We start from the raw sequence: 21,620 nt of genomic DNA on the forward strand, positions 1-21,620 counted from the left end.
TACTTCCTTCGAAAACATTACTAACCATTACTCTTCCTTATGGTGAGATTTAAAATAGATGTATTACCAAATTCAATCCGATTCCGGTGCAGCGTGCAACATGAAGCCGACAGCTAACGATTACAAACGTTTTTGTTTGGTTTCGCATCATGCCTCGCTAAATTTGAAAACAAAATCGAAATTGTTTAACTTGCCCTTAAATAACACAAAAAGAAAGCTGGAAATTAATTACACCCACTGAAAGATCTCTATACGTTACATGCAAGTCACAGAACTCGGCATTGTGTAGCGGCCTCAAAGTGACATGGATGTTTGAATGGTTTTCTGCTTTCTAAACAGCCCAGGAATTCTGCACAATGTGGAGCGCGAGCCCGTCACGGTTCTCACGGTGCTGAATACTGTCTTCTGGCATGTGCCGCCAGGTGTCTACCAACGTTCAGGAACGTGCAGACCGTCAGTTTCTCCGAATCCTTAGTACCGCACTACATGACTTCGCACCATACAGTATTTTAACCCGAATATCACTTATACAGGGTGGTTCTTACTTTTGTTAACAGGATCACGGCTGTGCGCTTCACGGCAACCGGTGCACCGTTGGCTGCGAGGCGCACACGAATTTTGCTGATGAATCAATATGTATGTTGGCCGATTAACGGTCGGAATGAAGTAATTACAATTCACTGGTCATACGTGTTGAAAATGCTGTCTTTCTACATGTAGACAATCCTTGCATGGGCGGGAGACGCTCTAATTTACCATTTGAAGCTATTCTGCAGGAATATTTGCATTTCCCTACAAATATTTTCTTTTAGTTCTTCTCTTCAGGTTTACTGTTGTAAACTGTGTCCTCTAACAACCCCAAAAGAAAAAAATCACAAGACTTAAGATCGGGTGAAGGCACTGGCCAAATATCACTGCTAATTCTGTCCCCGAAGACATCACATAAAGCCTACAGTGTGGGCAGTAGCCGCGTCTCTCTCTTCTTCCGTTAACTCTGGAAAGAATTGCCCGAGAATGACATGTACACATCTTTCGCACTTAAATTTTACGTCAAAACAGACATAGGTCCAACAATCCTTCTTGACCTTACAGCACACCAGACACAAACTTTCACTGGCTGGAGCAGGAATTCATTGGTTAGGAGTGGATCTGTGAATTCCAATAGCTATTACATTGCGTATGTATGTATCCCTGACCGCCTCTGTGGTCTAGTGGTTCCTGGCTACAGATCCAGAGGTATTGGGTTCGATTCCCGAATTCGATTCATTCGAAGCGCTGGATTGCTGAGTGGATAATCAAAAGGGAAAGCACAATAGACCACTGTAGGTCGCGGTGCAAGGGCCGGAAATAGGCCTACCCCTCATACATACATTCATTCAACGGCCGTTGGGATCCGTTTCGCTGACCACGCGGCACCCTCTATCCGCTAAAGTTGGCACTAACTTCGCCGAGAAGCGGCGGTCGCTCGGTCGGTATAGTTTGCTTGCGGACTACAGGTCACGCTTCATCAGAAAAGAATGTCAGTCGCGGATCGATCTCACCTTCGACGACAGACTGTAGAAACTAACTGCAAAAATTAACCCTGCTAGCTGGATCGCGCGGCTGCAAGGCGTTGGTCCAAGCTTCAGCATTTGTGTTGCCGTTCCTGCACTAGACTTCGACACCCCAGTCTCTTGAACTAGGCGTTTCAGTGATTTTCTAGGTGTGTGTTCAAGTCTGGCCCCTACGTCATCTAACTTCTCTTCAGAAAGCACTCGAAGCATATTTCTCTGTCTCTTGTCTATTAGAGCCCCGTTGATCCAAATGTATTCGCCAAATTTTGTTGTTTGTCTGCTGGGAACATTTTCAACACGAAATTTACATAGAAATTTTCGTCGACAGTTTCTATAAGATCCGTATTTCACATACGCGTAGATGTCATATAGAAATTCACGTTGCTCTAAAGTATACCGCACCACGACGGAACACGCTGCTCACTAATTTCAACTGAAAACAGACGGCTAATGGAGTTGATAATTGCTGAAAAATGACCAACTCCCATGCATGAACCGCACTGTTCACCGTTAGAAATAGTGCCGTCAAAGGTCCACAAGCTAATTACTTCCCATCATTCCTAATATTATCGTCCATAGGGCACACTCATTCATCCCCAAAAATCGTATGAGCCTCGCAGCCGGCGGTGTACGGGTCGCCCTCAAGCACAGAGTCGTGAACCGGTCAACAAAAGTAAGAACCACGCTGTATGTTTTGCAAGGATTTGTGAAATCTTCAAAAACAAATGGGTAAAGTAAGAAATGTTTGTATTGGAAGCTTTCATGTAGGTATAATTGCCATTTCAAATAGATATTTTACGTCCATGATGTGTATGTATTGACCGTCTTCTAGTGCACTCAATCTCACATGTCACTTCACTACATGTTTTGGCATCACTGTGCCATCCTCAGGTGTGCTATTTACGTTAATCTATTGCACTGCTCGCCATCATGTGTCATTTATAAACTGATTTAAAATGTATATTCGTCATGTACTATAATAAAATTTATATATTAAAATTTATTAAGATTTATGATCTTATACGTCGTATTTCAAACTCGCGTATTATATCATTCTTCCGCTATGGGAGTCGTTCTTTCTATATTTTGTGTATACTGTGTCTTGTGATGTGTCCTTCTTTTGTGGCTGCTTGCGTTGTACACATCATAGACGCGAATCAGTGCAACAGGACGCTAAAACACAACATTAGATATTTTACCACAATTATTGTCAGTATATACTAAACAACATATATTATTTCGCCTGTCTACATTTCAGTATTATACAAAACATTTGGCATAAGTACTGATGTTTCTTTTTTCGATTACGATTTGAATAAGTTGAGCTGTTGTATGTTCCGCTAATAACAACTTGTGCTACTGAAAAAATGAATTTATTTTCTAACGATACAAACAGGAATTATCAAGCCAAGTATTTTGCTCCACTGATATCATATGTCACTTTAATAAACACTTGCATTATTTCAATGATAATCTTTATAATAAATAATAATAAACGTAACAAATCGTGTATTTCAATTCCAGTGGAGTTTCCTACATTTGCCACACAGCAAGCGTACATTGAGCGATTTAATGAATGTATAACACTCGCCGACATAATGTACAGAATGGAAGAAAACATCTTCTGTGAAGGAAGATGACATATTGCCTGGATCAATCTTGGAATTCTACAGAACGCGTGGAGATCTTATAAATATCTGAGCAATTAACATAACAATTAATCAAAATCTTAATATTTTACACTAAATTTTCACGGTCTACAATGTCTAGGCATTATATGTAGGATCTCTAACATGCATTCAAGCTAAAGTCTTAATACTGTGTGTTGTTCATAAGTCGTGAGTTATCAGAATAATGAATAAAATCTATTTTTTAAATGGTATACAATTTTAGAGAACACTAATTTCCATAAGCTCTCACAGCAAGCTTTCCACAGCAACGCAACGGGTGACAACCTTGCCTCTTCAAGGCAGTTTAGTCTTAAATTACTCTGAGGTAGGTACACAGATCTTTCCGCGCGATGTTTTTTTTTTTTTCGTTTCTTCCCGCCTTTGTTATATTCTGAAAACATTCTGAAGAACTATTCTAATTGGCTAAATTTCATGTTAATCTATTTACCCCCATCAGGCTGCATAGTGATCAATAGTGAATTAAACCGTTGCCAAGAAAAACCATTTGGGGTCCTACAGCAGAACCGGCTGCTACGTGATAACGACTCATTATACACTACAGCAGTACCGGCTGTTACGTGATAACGACTCATTATATTGCAGCAGGACCGGCTGCTACGTGATAACGACTGCCTAAGTACTACAGCAGAACCGGCTGCTACGTGATAACGACTGCCTAAGTACTACAGCAGAACCGGCTGCTACATGATTACTGACTGCACTACAGCAGAACCGGCTGTTACGTGATAAAGACTCACTATACATTACAGCAGGAACGAATGCATACAGAGGTTCCGTTACTTTTCAAACCGCTTGGTTTATGAACCTCTCACAAAGGAGTATCAGGGCGTTACGTAATATGACCATTAGTCAAAGAGTCACCGACAATAGCTGTTCACAGGTTGTCAAAGTAATTAATTTTATAGTTTCGGCGAGCAGTTTATTATAAGGCGATCCCGGTAGAAGAACGGAAGCATTCTGTAGTCAATGTTATATTTTAGCGTCCTGTTACACTGTTACTGCATGCTTTGTACATATATCCAGCAGTACAACGCATGCAGTAACAGGAGCAAAACACAACACAGAACACGATACACAAATGTATATAGGAAGAATGCTCACATAAAAGAGGGTTGGCGTAATTCGCGTGTTTGAGTGCGACGTAGGATAAATCCTGAAAAGTTTTATTATTTAGAATTCATCGACATATATGACGAATACGGATTCTGTAGTCAAATTGTAAAGTAACTTACAAGTACAATTATAAATCACTCCGTCCAATGTGACCTGTAAGTTTTTACTACATAAAAACTTAACACCCTTACATGTTTCGGTCTCTGTGGACCATCTTCAGAGGGTAAACATCACTACAAATAGGAAACCACCATCACATAATTTGTTTACACGTAAAGTATGTATACTTATATGTTACAATACATAGTACACAGAATAGAACATTTCACAAACACAGCAGTTTCCTGGGAATGTAAATTTAAAAAAAAATGTATAAAATTCCTTGATGCTAATTAAAAGTTTTTTAGATTGTCAATAATTAAAATTCGTAAACCATGCAGGCTCGTGTTCGTCCTCCCATCGTCTCTCTTATATGGGGCAGATATTGTGCCACCTGGCTATCTTGATGTGGAGGTTCTTTATATCGTCCAGGGTTTGCTCGTGGCTGCTGTGCTGTTTTCACTGTGAAAACAGTGCTTCAAGCATGTACACTGATGTGAAATTATAAGGTGTAGTATGGTTATATGATGTACCTTCTACAATTTGACATACATTGTGTTAAGGGACAGGCTTACGACCCACGTCTGATTAATTTTACTATTTCTCACACGTCATATATGCTGATCTGTATCCCAATCCATCACAATAAAAAATCTTATGATAGGAAAGAGTCCTATGGGAACGTAAATTTAAATACAAAGTAGGGATAACAATGATGTTTTTTTCCCGACTTAACTATAGTTTGAGTTTTCATAACGTCTGCCAATGCATTAGTCTGGAGCAAGTCTCTATGTGATCAATCAAAGCTGTAAGAAACTCTTTTCAGATGTAAAACTATGTAGGATACAGAAACAAACAGATGTATGGGATCAGATGAAAGGATACTTATATCAAAGAATATGTGAAGGCATATAAGCAATTCCATTCAGGGCGACTCCAGTTATCTCCTGGATCCCGGTTTCCACCATGAACAGCCCAAGTTCCCAAGGAGCTTGACCCCCATCATTACAAAGCCGTCTGTCTTATTCAGTCAACGTTTCGAAAAGGTAGAAAAGCTATAGGTCATAAATCAAACCTGATATTTCTGAGCAAATTGTAACAGAACATGAGTAATGTTACTACGTAAGTTGGACAAGTGGCCTGCCTATTTCACATGTGCGAATGGGTTTGGAGGGTTTTCTCAATTATTCTTTCTTTTAACATACAAAGTAAAATGTTCTCGGAAAAGAGCATTTATTTTTTGCAAACATATTGTCATGTGTAACAGTGGCTAGAGTCGGGGTTCGAATTTATTAACAACCTAGAAGCCGTGACTACAAATAATTATAACAATGTTACTGACTTTCACACTGCAAAGCAATCCACGCTACACTCTTCGATCTATTTTCACTGGTCTTCAAGGATTTATAACACAGAAATTATAAAAGTCTCACTTAATCTCACATCCCAATATCACAGCACTATTATAACACATATAAAGTCTTCTAATCACATGTTAAATCTTCACAGGCTGATTTCTTGTGTCCTTCTGCACTCCTCAAGCTTACTGCTTGCTTGTTCTTCGCGTGCTCCTGCCGCTACTACTGCTCGTATCTGCTTTGAACGAATTCTGTCACTCTTACCTGAATAGCCGCGGAACGGACATGGACCTACAGTAAACACATATCACGTGATCGCTATCCAGCCAGTCTATTGGCGCGTCGGTCGGATCTACAGAAATCACAGCCTCCTCTATTGTTCCGTGTTGGACTGTGTTTACAGAGCTGTCACCTGGCAATATGTTGATCAAACCCGTTACAATATTCTGTCTGTCGTTTCAAACATCACGCATTGTAAGACATGCCGGTGGCCACCCCGCAAGTATGAGTATATATCTACAGTCCAATTTTCATATTGTACCCTCTATATTATCCGGCGCGTAAGGCCGCCATCTCTGATCCGACTGTCTGTACACTGTGGGAGCCTCGACGTCTCAGAACCCTATGGGTCTCCAAGGCCTGTTACAGAGACAGCTTTACCTTTTTCTTTTACCTTACCCTCTATGTTATGGCACAGCGTAATAATCTCGTAGATGGGTACCAACGTGTTGCAAAAACATATTGCCCTCATTTTCTGCGTTGTCTCCTCCTAGACTACACCGTGTTATGATCCAGAAGATACCAGTATGAGTCTTCAGTGCAGTAAAAATAGCAAACCGGAAAGAGTCCACTGCTGTACTACTGAGGGTCATCTCTATTTGTTGCTATTCTTTCCAGGCACTAAATATTCCCAAAGTAATATTGTCACGTATAGATCCATTGCCAGGCAAACACATTCCAGCAGATTCGAAGGAGCGCAACAATAGGACATTCACTGCTAGACAACGGATCGATAAACAAGCCTCCTCAACAACAGATAGGATACGTTTTCCAAGTTGTCCGTGCGAAATGGATATAAGGAAGAGTCCCGAATTTGGCAGCAGTAGTATAGAGTACAGTCGATTTTCGTGACGCCAGCCTGCTGAGATGTGTGTTTGGGAGCTGCAGAATAATGACAAGAAAGAAATTAGGCTGTGAAAAGTCACTTTATGTGTGATATGAAATGACTGTGAGACCTTTATAAATCCGTTGTCAGGATACGGCTAGTAAAGACTGCGAACCCTCGTGCGTGTGTAACGGTGAATTTTAAAGTGTGTAAATCAGCGATAGCGCTGGAATTGGCTGTAGAACCAAATTGTGAATGTGTAAAGGTAAAATGTAGATTTGTCCCTGTGCGTAACTAATTAAGCAATGCGCTATGAAGGCGTATGGGGGAGTGCATGTATAGATCCACATTTTCTTCACCTCGACACTAGTTGGAGTTAAGTGGACAGCTTCACGCCCCTGCCGCTTTAGACCCGGGGAAAGAGCCCCCGGTAATCACTGGACGGGAGGCCGGGGCGGGCCCCGGAGCCGGTCTTCACAATGTGGAGAAAATTCTTGACCCCAGTGGAACTAGACATCCGACCCCTCGGTCGTCCAGCCCGTAGCCAGTCGCTCAACTGACTTCGCTATCCCGGGTCCCGTTTTGAATATATAAGATGCAATAAATCTAATCATCCATCCAAACCCCCGTCTATAGTCACCAAATATCGTGACAATATCATGATTTTACTGCTGATTTTGGTCTCGTGCCATGTTCATGTAATTTTCCTACATATCAGATTCGGAACACTAGCCAGCTTTTATGCTACGCTGGACAACATTGTGTCTATATTGAGACGTATTCATGTGTAAATGAACACATACATACATACATATATGCGTACATACGAACATATGCACATATAAATTAAACAATTAAACGTTGTAAAGGAAGACCATCCTGTATGCAGATCAGATGATGGAATACGAACCCAACACACAGCGTAACTTACAACAAGCCTCCAATATTTTAACCGATCTGTCTGAATTATATAATGTAACAGTGACAGCACGCTACAAATCCATGTCTTTTCAAACAAATAATACTGAGTAAATAAAATTATTCAGTCGAGGAAGTTAAAGAAGTTATATATTTAGGTTGCTTTGTGGCTGATGCAAGACAGTAATTCGGAATCTTTTTAATAAATTGTAATATATCAAATGGAAAAACTGACACGATATAATTGTGTAGGAGAAATGTTCTGCCTCCATCTACAGGGTTGAGGTGTATAGCGTGAGGAATCTGTTGGATTATATTGTGACATGTAGACCCATTGCTTGTAAACGACTTGGTAAACAAGATCACAACAAGTACGCAACCAACAATAAAATACATCCAGTGTTAGGCAACGGATGTGTTTTCTATGGGTTCGCCTAGTGATTATATAAGTAGTACAGAACAGAATCAAATCAGAGAGAGAGAGAATCAGAATGGAGCCTCGGAAATCCAGGAAGAAGGGTTCAGCTGAAGATTTATTTAAGTTAATATTAAGTCATTGTGGTTATGAGCGATTGTAGAGGAGCGAACAACAAATACAAACGCCTTTATTATTAGTCACGATCATAAACACGTGACAAAATAAGAAGATTACTTTGGAAGTGGTCACTCAGACCAAAGGAACCCCTTCTCCCCCGGGGGGTCACGCAGATGATGCCACAACATAGCGGACCACAATTTGAAGTCACCAACAAGAAAACTAAAAAAATGTATCCTCTGTTTATTATAGGCTCCATCAACAAAATTCATGTACAAATTGAAAAAAATTTTTACTATTTTTTACTTTACAACATGTTTCGGTCATTTTATGGCCATTATCAGATAAAACATTTTACATTCACGCTCTACTTTTCTGCCATTTTTCCCCTTACATTAGCCAATATTTACATTTTAGGTGCAAGATCATATGTGTGGCACTACATAACAGCATTTTCGTCTCAGGTTCGTTATTATTAGTAATGTTGTATTTCAGCGTCATATTGAGTGTAAACTATTTCTTGTTGGTTTCGCCAATGCAACACACATATGGCCTTCGCAATAAACTGTAATATTGGCAAATATAGGGTGAAATAGCAGAGAAAGTAAAATGTGAATGTAACATGTTTTACTGACGATGGCCCTAAAATGGCCCGAACATACTGTCACGTGTTTGTGGCTCCGTGACTAATTATGAAAGCATCTGGATTGGATCTACTGACACATTCTGGTGCTATCTCGCTCAACCGCAAAAGTAACAACAGCTCAAACGAATGAGCGCCTAAGACTCGGTCCATTCTCGCGCTCTCTCTTCATTCCCATGCTTCCACATCTATCAGCTTCGCAACTCGACTCTCTTATATCCACTTTGCACGTACCCCACGGAAAACATAACCTGTATTTTCGACAAAGCCTGTTTGCCGCGCCGTTGCTCAACAATAATCTCCTACTGTTCCGCACGTTTGCTTCTCCGGGAATGTGTTCAGCGAACCGTTGCCTAGCAATGGGCATAGTGCGGACCACATGGAAAACAATTCTTGCAATACCTTTTGTGCTGTTGCGTGCGCGCATTTAGGGCTTTGCCTAGAAATGGATCTACATGTCACAATATTTTAAAGTAATAAATAGTACAAATTTATTCAATTAATACAGGAATTGTTTTGACGGAGCCTATAATAAACAGTTCACACATAATGTGACCATGAAATAAAACCTCATCCCAACAAATCTATTGTAATTTCCTCCCGCCCTCCATTTAATCCTAGTAATTTATTAAGGATCGTTCGAACTCAAGTCTTGCATCAGCCATAAATTTGCCTAAATAGTTGAACTGTTAATTACATCAAGTGTGCAATTTCGAATTTTGGGAAGTAGTATAGAGGCCGCTGGTCCTTGGGCACGGCATAGGAGAAATGGCGAAAGGCGGACTTTCAAGGTCATTCAAAGGATAATAAGAATTGTTCGCACTCTAAATAACGAAATAATTCACGAACTTAGAGCATATAATGTCATTCGCAAAGCTGTGAACTGCCGCCGAAAATTAACGAAATAGACGTGGCGGGTGCCACCATACTCCCATGTAGGCCTCCCAGAGCAGTCGTGGAGTGTAGACCTTGTGGGCGAAGAGGCCTAGAGGGATCAATAGTGTCTTTCCTTTGGAACGGGGAATAGAGTACACAGCTTTGGAAGGGATAATAATAATAATATATTCATATTTCCCTGAACCTCGATTAATCGGCAAAAGAACGAAAAAATTTAATATATGTAAAGAGAACAATGTATATATTACCGTCTACGCAAATTTAATTTTCGGATAATTCTTGCTACCGTTCAATCCAAATCGCTTTGTCTTCTAGTCTGCTGTCTAAAAACATAAAAATTAGGATACACAAAACTACAATCTTGCCTGTGGCTCTGTATAGGTGTGAAACCTGGCCTCTGCCTTTAAGGGAGGAACAGACAAGGTGTTTGAGAACAGCGTGCTAGAGAACACTGTATAATAATGAGCTTCATAACTTTTACTTTTACCCAAGTATGGTTAAAATGATCAGTTCAAGGATATTCAGATATACAGGGCATACAGAACGAATGGGGGAGAAGAGAAATGCATTGGTGGGAAAGTCAGATGGAAAGAGCCCATTAGGAAGACCAAGACGTAGGTGGTTGCACAATATTAAAATGGATCTTAGAGAGATAGGATGGGGTGGTATGGACTGGATTATTCTAGCTCAGGATGGGGACCAGCGGAGGGTTCCTGTCAACACGGTAATGAACCGTCGGGTTCCATAACACGCTGGGAAATTCTGCAGTAACTGCACCACTAGCGGCTTCTCAAGAAGGGCTCAGCTCCATGAAGAAAGTATACAACGTCCATTAAACTTCTTTACAAACACAACAAGAGGCTCGCGGCCCCTTAGATGGTGACTGTAAATGCATATTATGAGAGGTTATGATCAGATTTATAATATAACTGTTACATTTCGTAAATTTATCACTGATTGAGCTGGCAGACACAAATTGGATGCTCCTAAGTACGAGTTACTTTTACATAACTTATACTAGATGCAGTTTATCCTTCAAAGCTTGAAATTCATCAAAATACTATCTAAGAAATCAGTCCCTACCGTAAAGAAAACACACTACATTACGAAGACTAATCGTTTAATGCTGTTTTTTTTTTAGAAAAGTCGCTGTATATTCCGAAATTAATAAGCACGCGGTATGGTAGTTGGTTGAGACACTATGCTACAAGAAGGAAGGGCGCAGGTTCAATTCTCGATGTCATTGCGTGTTTCAGTTGATCTAATCCTTCCAGCTGCACTACGGCCCTGGGGTCGACTCAGCCTCTAACAGAAATCAGTACCACGAATATTCCTGGGGCTAAAGGGCGGCCGGCGCGTAAGGCTGACAACATCACCGCCAACTGTTAGCCGATTGTCTAGAAAATGTGGGAGCCTCAATATCTCACAAACCTATGGGCTTCCACGGCCTGTTACAGGGATAGCTTTAGCCTTCTACCTTTACGTATATTCCGAAAATCATAGGAAATACGTAAATTCAATGCATGAACAAACTGCAGACTACTTTTGCAAAAGCAGGCAATCCATATATTTGTTACTGTGCTTTAAAGGGTTAATCACTAAGAGCCAGAACCAACGACTGCAGGTGTGGTGGCGAGCCCGTAGTGCCAGCTGTTAATAAGCAAAACCTGACAAACCGATGGCGCACCCTACGGGCAACAATACAGAGATCAAAGAATTAGTAGCTCAGAAATTTATAATTTCCTGCTATCGGAAATAACGTGGCGGAAGCACGCGCCTATGAGCTGAGAGCTCTACTAGGTCCGTTATCGAAACTCGGAAACCAAGGAAGCCGACGGTAACAATATTAACCATGGTAAAGATAGCAACTGTTGTTCGACCTTTATGGAATGTAACATGGCAGCCGAAGGCAATTTTAGAGGAGAACATGTACTCGTTGGAAGGATAATATTATTAAAAAGTGGTATGGTCTGCATATGATTCACATATTTTATAGCAGAACAAAAATGAAAGTTAGTGCAACCCAATTCAAGAAACATGGTATGTGTTTTTATGGAACATACTTGATAAAGACTTTTGAACAGGTCGAAACGTGTAGCATACTCCTGTACATAATAAACAAAAGTGATACAATCGCAACTATTTTGTCTTCTTACGGAAGATACTTATTTATACAGAGATGTTGGGTTTTCGGACTTTATCCATCGTCCTGGTTTTTAAGATAACTAAGAAAAAAACACGTTTTCTAAGGGACCCGACAGAATAGGTGTTTTACCTCACCTGAGGACGGAAACAGATCCAGTTTCCGAAACGTCGTGTTTTTTTTTTCTTAGTTATCTTAAAAACCAGGACGATGGATAAAGTCCGAAAACCCAATACCTCTGTATGTTATACACCATCGTCGGAATCCTATAATAAATACCTATTTATGTTTTGTTGACGGTCTAATTTACATAATTATTAAACATATAACAAGATGCAAAGCATAAAGAAAAAAATACATTTCAAATTTCAAATATATATAATTGGCATTAGTAAATGTTGGGATCATTGAAAGGCAGCGATATAACGATCGGATTAGAAACTGAAATCAATAGAAGTAACAACTCAATCAGATCTATTTGGAACATCTAGAAGCATTTAGAATTCAGGGATGTGGGAGAAACACATTTGGATAACTTGTGCATTTCGTTAAGAACTGCAGATTTGCAGCCTGCTGTGTAAAGGGTTGCCTGAGCGGCCTCCGTAGTCTAGGGGTAACGTTCCCACCTCATGACTCAAGATATTTTAAGGGCGGAAAAATTCAGGGAACAAGTCCTCCGGGAGGGACTTTAAACCGTGGGTCCCGTGTCGTAGATTTACGTAAAAGATCCTCATGTCTCTAGGAGACCGAGGGCCGACCTCGTTGGCTAAACGGGGCTGATAGCACGCACCAATACCGGTAGGGTATGGCGACTGGTAGAATATCAAAGGGGACGTACAATAGACTATTAATCGCGGTGCATGGGGAAACCCACCCCCTCCAATAATAATAATAAAGGGTTGCCTGACTTGCTGATCATATTGTATATTCTTCTTCATATCTTCATGGGTGACGAGCATTATGAAGCTTCCACACATATCCTTCATTTGTTAATTCGAGCATATGTTGAATTCCGTAACCAAATTATAGATTAACAAGCAGACGTATTACTTTCTCTCGCGGCATAAGCCTTCCTTGTCAATGTCATGAAACGTAATATTTAAAACTGCGGAAAACTACAATAGGCAACTGTAATCATTAAATTCAAGCTTACTGACGCAATGGAAAATAAACTGTGGCATGAAGATTCGAATCGCGTTCAAGAATTCTGCCTCAGGACTTGCACGTCGCTATCTTCCCGTACATAGATATATTGGCAAGATTATAGAGTAAACGTCATGTTATCTCTGGTGTCCTCTGTTAGGTCCGCGCTAGAAAACACGAAAAACGGATAATCACGTTCTGAAACCAAATAATGCAATTCACTATTAATTCAGAAAATTAAAATTCGGCGGCCCTTGTCTTACCATTCTAACGTTTTTACTTTCAGGCTATCCTGATCAAATGGGCTAGAAGATGAAGCCCGAGATCATTCTGAAATGAAGCTGTTTCTTTCATCTCAAGAAAACGTCAAAACATCTCTCACTTCTCCCGCGACTCTCCGCTTTCATCTCCTCTTCTACTTTTCTCTCTTCCCCGCTATCTTCTTGAAAAATGAGATAACTCAGGCTTGGAGCATCAAGTTGCAAGGATGTTTCACATTAGCAATGCGAGTGGCCGCTTCGTAGTCCAGGCGATTATTTCTGTTTCAATGAATAAAAGAAAGATTTTAAGTCTGTACGCACGCACACACACACAAAAGCGCGCGCACGAAGAAAATTAAGCATCTAGGTTAGAAGTCAGAGCCTAGCGCCTAGAAGCTTGCCTCTATGGAGGCGAAGCTAACGAGAAACAGTCGACAGACGGATGGACGCAAAACAGTGAACTGCGAACAGGGTTCATGCAGACAGTGTTGGGAGGAAAACAACAAAATGAGAATGTAGGAGTCCTAAGAGATGGTGAAACATGGCAGTGGAAATAGAGATTCTTGTGAGGAAAGGGACGATAAAGAATAAGAAAGTGAGACAAAGAAACTTGAAATGAAGAGAGGATTTTAAAGACGGTAACTAACGGTACGGGTGGAATGTACATAGAAAAACAATGCCCAGAAACCTTTCACCGAACTGCAAGAAGAGAGGATAATTTCTTTGTATGTGTGTGTGGGGGGGAGGATGTTTTAGCAAGTTGTCAGGAGCTAGCTTCGGATGATAAAATAACTCATGAATTGGAAAGAAGCGGCTGTAATTTAAGTTCGTCCCTGGAATTTTCCTGAAATGACTGAGAAAATCCAAGGAAGCCCTCAGTTAAGGTAGCAAGTGCCCCGACCGAGATTCCAACAGAAATCTCCCCAAATAGTAGTCAGGAGCATTGCCGCTAGGCTGACCTTATAGGTAGCAAGGAATATGATAATAACAGAGCAATAATAGATCAGTTTCGCTAGAAATCTATGCCGTACGAATGTAGTGTTACAAATTCTGTTCGTAAGTTCTTAATATTGAAGTATTTAAGTATACTTCATAATTCAAAATGTTAATAAGGCCGAAACATGTTGGGGCTGGCTGCACGCACACAACAGAGCGGGGTAACGGGCATACAAACAAAGAGATATGTATAAAATAAATCAACGAACTACACGAAAGAAACACATGTCTTCGAAGTTTATGATAATAGATCCCACAAGGGGATCGAAACTGCTTTTACTAAATTCAATAGGGCGTCCTCTTTTTATTCGAATTTTAATCCCAGTCGTGATTTTAATTTTAAAATTTAGACAAGCAGTGCACTGCCGATGACTGTAAACGGCCGAAACTTATCGTGAATAAAAATTAAACTGATGGTAACAATCTTGTGTTGCATTGTTACGGAAATATTTACTGATGAAATAATTGATATTAACGCGACGGGATGCTGAAATATAATATTATGTTAATATAGATCGTCTTGCTACATAACATGTAGTGGCATAACCCAATGTTTTTTATGGTACAGCGTTGCACAGCTGCGCAACTAAAGAAGCCATCGAGCAAAATTCCTCTAGAGAAGCCAACAGTCACTGAACTATTGTGGTCTAGTCTGGTGAACTGCTACTGGTCCTCGCCAGCATAGCCATTCTTAGTTTCGGGTCCCCCCACACGGTCTGAAGCTGAAGCTTCTTTGCCTTATTCACAGGAGACCATCTCTCATCCCGGCACACACCCATACACCCTCTCTGTGGTACGTTTGGCTTAATTAGTAATTTAAATAACGATTTGCTTAAATAACTGGTGCAAACAATACTCATTTTAGAGTTTAATATCTTCCAAAGTATAGAAACGGCTTCGAAGGCTTAAGAATAGACGGGAGGACACAATTAAAAGCCACCCTAATTAGAAAAAACAAATGTATCACCCTTTTCATAAGAAGGAACATATGATTCATTTAAAAAATCAGGCCAAAAAGCAACTTTCGCTAGTTTATTATTAGAAGTTTGAGCATATAGAAATAGGTTAAAAGTCTAATTCCCATGCCAACTGAAAACACATAGCATCTCCATTACAAAGAAAAAACGGCTAATATTGTAAAGGGAAATAAACGCTGTTTATTGTGAAAATATTGCAAAACAAACATATACACGCTTTTACTGCTGAATCAAGTTTCATAAGAAACTGAAGGACATCAACACAACTCAATGTACCCAACCCACCACCCGCAGACTGGCAGCCAACTGACGAGCAGCAGGAGCCCTTAGTTAGTTAGTTATTGGAGAGGGTGGGTTTCCCCATGCACTTAGACCAGTATTGGTCCATTGTGCTTCACTCTATGATATTCTACCAGTCTCTATACCCTGCCGATATTGGTGCGTACCATCAGTCCCGACCGAGCCAGCGAGTTCGGCCTCCACTAGCTTGGCGGTATCTATAATGCTTCCCCCATCTATCAGAGACATTAGAGACTACTGTTGGGCGGGAAAAGTCCTTGAATTTGGCTCAGTGACCTCCTTTGGAGATATGAGGTTCTTTTACGTGCCGTAAAGCTACGACACGGGACACACGGCTTAAAGTCCCTCCCGGAGGACTTGTTCCCTGAATTTTTCCGCCCTTAAAAATTCCACGACCTCTGCCGGGTTTGAACCTGCGTACCTTAAGTCATGAGGTGGGAAAGTTACCCCTAGACTACGGAGGCCGCAGGCATGCAACTTACTTCCCTGTATCAAAATGTTAGGTCTCCTGCAGCAGTGGGTCAGTTATAGTCATAAACTGAAACAGACAATTGCTCGATCGGTCAGTTGGCCAGATATACGAGTATTGATGCATATTTAATATGATCGCCGAACGAAATTTTAACGGGTAACGTAGTTTATACTTCCCCAATCAAAAGAAAGGGGTTTAAGACCCGCGGATAATTCGTTTGGAGGCCTCACCATATGCTACATAAGCCTTAGTGCTATTAACGTTCCCATTTCAATCCCGTACTCCTTTCGAATCCTGCATGTGACCGAATAATACCTTGAGGCCGTCGTGTAACGCCACATCCCATGAATGTCACGAGTGAATAATCAATTTTAAACTGTCTTCTTTATATAGTATTGTGATGTGGCGGAGCCAGAGCAAAACGTCCGTTGAGAAGCAACGGCTACGTTTCCGTTACAACAGATCGCACGAACATGTTGTTCCCATGTAACAAGTTGTGAACACTTCGAAACGAAACGGTACTTCGGAATGACTACATGGATTACCGTGACAAGGGATATGCAGATTACAAAAGGCAATCTGTTCTTGTGGGATTTTTCTATTCGGTTCTCCCAAAGTCACGAAAGAAGAGGAATTTGCTAGACAGGAGAGGAATCATACAGGAGTGTCGTACTCGAGTCCGAGTACCAGTAGAATAGAGACTGTAATAGAGACGTCAAATGAATTTAATCGTGAAATCTACAACCAACAATTATTAGTCACGCTTGCCCCTAATACGTGACAGTATACTACATTTAATTCCACGTACCTGAGTCCTTAAAAACCACAAGTCGCTCAAGTCCTCAAGAATTTCCGAATATTTCATAAAATCCGAGGGTTAATTTCCGCTTTTAAGAGGATCCTCCACTGGTCCCTATCCTGAGCCAAACGGATCCAGTCCATAAGAACCAATTCTATTTCTCTAAGAAATATCTTAATATTATCCTCCACCTACGTCTATGTCTTCCTAGTTGTCTCTTTTTTTCCTTTTTTCCCCACCAAAATCCTGTAAGCATTCCTCTTCTCTGTCATAGGTGCTACACGTCCTGCCCATCAGATCCTCGTTGGCTTTATCGCTCTAATTATATTTAACGAATAGTATAATTTACGAAGCTGTTCATTATGCAATCTTATCGAGCCTCCTATTACTTCATTCCGCGTGGGTCCGAATATTCCCCTCAACACCCTCAGTCTATGTTCTCCCCTTAATGTCAAAAACAAGTTCCATAATCATACAAAACTACAGGCAAGATTAGACTTTTTATACTTTAACTTTTACGTTTTTAGACAGCTGACGAGGATACAAAATATTCCCAACTGAATAGTAGTAAGCATTGCCCGAAGTCAATCAGCTCTCAATCTATTCTTGAACCAAATTTTGATTTGTTACTGTTGTTCACAAATCTTTGAACTGTGCCACATTCTTAAAGCATATGTTTATATCATGATTTTTCCCTGCATTCTAGCGATGAGACAGCAACATATACGTAGTTGCTTCTGAGTTTACTTCTCGAGCAAGCTCCTTACTAACGCCAATTATATCCAAGGAATCCGTCCAAGTCCGAGGTCCTTTGTAACATTTTGTAGAAAGCTTATTTTTTATTTTGAGAAGTAGAGAGTTCATGCCTCACACCGCGCGGCCACTGTGCTTGGCTTCCTTCCTTTTATGTCGAAATATTCCCCTCAGGACCCTGTTTTAAGGCTCTAAATCTGGGTTCTTTCGTCAGAATGAAATACCGTACAAAACAACAGGTAAAATTATGTATACAATTTCATATATATTAACGTATAATATCATAAATAAATGTAAATGTAATACAAATAAGTACGACAAATACAGAACTGTAACAAGGACAAGCATCCCTAACACTCGGAGAAATAGAAGCCTAACCACGTACACTGCACGCAGGCTCCTTCACGTCAGCAGTTTCATTTAAACGAACATTAACCAGGATTTGCCAATTAATTTCACTTTATTCATGAAAATTACTGTCTTCTGGGATTTGGCTTCTGGTAGAAGCTTACCGACGTTTCGAATGAAAGTCCATCTTTAAGAGAGAAAATACCCTGAAGATGGAGGCAGAACTTACCAATGAAATGTGAAAAACTTTTCACCAGATTACACAGCATCAGCTACCAGAAGACAATATTCATCACGATCTGTCATAAGGACCCCAAATGTCTCATTATTTATTTGTGACTTGTTTAATGATGCTGTCAGTCGCAGTGGGAAGGATCTGGAAGGAAGAGGTCGTGGCTTACTCTGAGGTACTCTTCCACTCTTCTATCATGTCTGGAGGAACGAATAAAACCATGTAAACTTAAGGATACTTGATGTCCGGGCCGAGATTTTAACCGCATACCCTTAGATAAAGGAGCAGGCGTACGACTCGCCCAACAGCAACGTTCGGCTGAACAGCCAAAAGAAAGCACAGATGAACGTTAAACTGCCTGGCCGTCACTGAACGTCATTGAAGGACCAAAATGTGAACAAGAATGGAAGGCAGCGGAAGACACGTGGGGGGAATAATGAAACCGGATAACACAATTGACAGCATCAAAGGGTCCAGTTACACTTTCTCGTCTATAAAAGGAGACTGAGGTACAAACAATATAATAGAAGACTTTACCTGAAGTCGTGGACCACAGAAAGACCAGAAATCTGCTAAAGCGCATCATCCTAAGAAGAAACGAGTGTACAACGCACCCTGCCGGCTGTGGGACTGAACTAAAACAGAGGGAAGCTTCGTCTCACCTCCTCACGTCGCGCCACCACCAGCAGAGTCCATACATGCCGCGCAGGCGCACACAGTAATTCTCAAAACAATTCAGCATTTTCAACCCTTCAGAGTCCGGAATTCTTCTAAATAATATATAAAAATTCAGTTCATACCTCGCAGGAAACGGAGAGTCTGGAATTTATTATTTTCTGGGATGTGATGCCGTGTAGTCCGGTATAAGTTCGCAGATGTTTCGGAGGAACGTACTGCAACAATCTTCAGGTTCGAAGCGCAAGCAAAGCGTGCAACAAGCGAGAAGAAGCTGATTGTTTCTCCATTAAAACGACAACCAAATTCATGCTGCTCAAGCAAATAGACGCGTTTGTTGTGGAAATCATATGAAACACTCAAATATACTGTCAGCAAAATACAGAGTGTTTGAAGTTTGAGAAGCTCTTGTGTATTGCACCTGAATATTCTTACAATGGAAACGCATCTGAAACGACCACTAATCCATTCTTTCAGAGTGCCCAATTAAAACCAGAGATGTGCACTTGATTGGGATTATTTATCGACATTATTGGAGCTGCAGCAGCCGGAACAGTTCAGTCGCCTGGACAGCCGAGGTTCGATTTCGGCCAAAGGAAAGAGATTTTATTTTTCTCTAATCCGCAGCGTCCAGACGGTCCAGACTGACTCAGTGGCCCAGGGACAACTTTACTTCTACTACACCAGCTGCTGACGTGGAATTGGCTTGTACGCCAGCTCAAAGCGTTGTGTCAGCCACTAAAGTTATAAGGATTGTGAAGGCTCAGTTGCACAGGAAACAGGAAAAGCAGCTTGTATCCTATTTCTCGGGGTTAATCTTGCAAGTTCTTGGGAAACAATGAAACACATCTATCAAGATGGTCGGCCATCCAATCGTGCCCCTGAATGTTAACCTCACTTACTATTAACTGTTCAGTAACTCCGTGTAATAGTTCTAGAAGAGAAACCAGACGCCCAATCAGTCAAGAGATTCTCCGTCTCGCATTGAACCTGAAAGTTCGTTACCGTGTTCACAACAGCCCCTGATTGGTCCAAATACTGAGCCAAATTAATCTAGTCCATGCTTTGCTACCCGAAAATTCGTCTTAATATTATCCTCCCATCTACACTTCTGGTCCTCCCATTGGCCCCGAAATGCATTTTAATTTGTTGTGTGTTCAGCCGCTGGATGCTATTGATTCCTTAGTAACATCAGTTCAGCCATGAAGAAAGTCGTCTTCTGAGATCTGGCGCCGTGTATTCTTTGTTTCAGCCGACGTTTCGAAGGAACGTATCGCCTCCATCTTCAGGGCAGGCGAATTGCGTTGCGAATACAGAGAGCAGTAGCTGTAATGATTAGGAAGTGAAAGGCGCTCCTTTATATAGGAAGTAGGCAGGAGTGGTGGTTAGGGAGAGGGGACGAATTGGAGCAGTGAAGAGCGATTAAGGCCATATATGGTCAGGGGGCGAAGGGGTTGCAAGAAGCAACCAGCTTTTTATATAAACCTAATGTTCATTAGTGTGTTCATAAGAACCCGACACTGGTCCCTATCCTAAGCCAGATAAATCCAATCTATACCTTCCCATCCTATTTCTTTAAGATTTATTTTACTATTGTTCTCCAACCTCCACTTGGCCTTCCGCATTATCTCTTTCCTTCGGGCTTGAATACAAAAGCTTTGTGTGCATTCCTTTCTCTGCCATGCGTGCTATATTCCCGGTGCAGCCCGTCTACCATGACGTGATGATACTATCAGAATTTAACTAGAATCAAGCCTGTTGATTATGGAGCTTATCAGTATGCAGTTTTTCCAGTATCCTGTTATGTTGTTCCTCTTAGGTCCAAACATTCTACGCGGCATTCTGAGCCTTCCTTAATGTGAGAGACCAAATTTGAGGCATACAAAGAAGAGGCAACCGCATGCGTTTTGTGTATTTGATCTTCACGTTTTTAGACAGGAGCCGGGAACTGCACTTCAGCGAACACTCTCCTTTCTTAATATCAGTGTATAAGATTTTAATTTAAAATCCGAATCTTTCCATTGATTTCAATGCTTCTTTCATTTTGTTCTTTCCAGATTTTCATTTCATTCCGTTTCTTTTTTCAAAAACATTTCCCCTAAAGCTTCTCTTTTAAGATTTTAACACTGGCAACATAACTCCACTTTGTCGTTACTGTCCCCCCCCCCACAACAGTACTTTCATACAAATCATTTTCAAATAACTTTTATTTTTCCATTCTACTTTTGAGTGGCTATGATACACTGCTCGGAAAGCAGACTCAGTAACAATATATCTTTATATATCAGATACATTGATTAATTCTGTGTTCATGTCGCTCCAGAGATAATTGACTGATATATGCACTAGAGACCATCTGCCCACTGCTAGATAAATAATGTATTGACATGTGCTTAGAGCCATGATCCATCACAGATACTTGATAGTGTCAGTTAATTACCCTGTTAAATGAACCACATTCATGATACCTATAGTAAAATGGCGGATACTTGAGGATGTGACTTAATGTTCTAATAAATTCCAGTTTTCAAGTTTCTTCTTTTACATGAAAGTGTGAATTTTCTGTAAGATTTGAGATTCTCACGAGTTCCAGTTTCTGGGATATAACGA

At 40.7% G+C, this 21,620-nt stretch overlaps 1 protein-coding gene across 2 annotated transcripts in view; it reads right to left on the reverse strand.

Annotated features, from left to right (window-relative positions):
• Positions 1-18,950, reverse strand: part of LOC111871092 (Down syndrome cell adhesion molecule-like protein Dscam2) — a 244,320-nt gene extending 225,370 nt beyond the window's left edge. For both annotated transcript variants that reach the window (XM_023863883.2, XM_033754105.1), the window contains exon 1: positions 18,873-18,950. In XM_023863883.2, the coding sequence (XP_023719651.1) occupies positions 18,873-18,921 (49 nt within the window). In that variant the 5' untranslated portion in view covers positions 18,922-18,950. The remainder of the gene's footprint in view (positions 1-18,872) is intronic.
• Between the last annotated feature and the right edge of the window lie 2,670 nt (positions 18,951-21,620).

The sequence above is a fragment of the Cryptotermes secundus genome, unplaced genomic scaffold, assembly GCF_002891405.2.
Source record: "Cryptotermes secundus unplaced genomic scaffold, Csec_1.0 scaffold188, whole genome shotgun sequence".
Lineage (NCBI taxonomy): Eukaryota > Metazoa > Arthropoda > Insecta > Blattodea > Kalotermitidae > Cryptotermes > Cryptotermes secundus.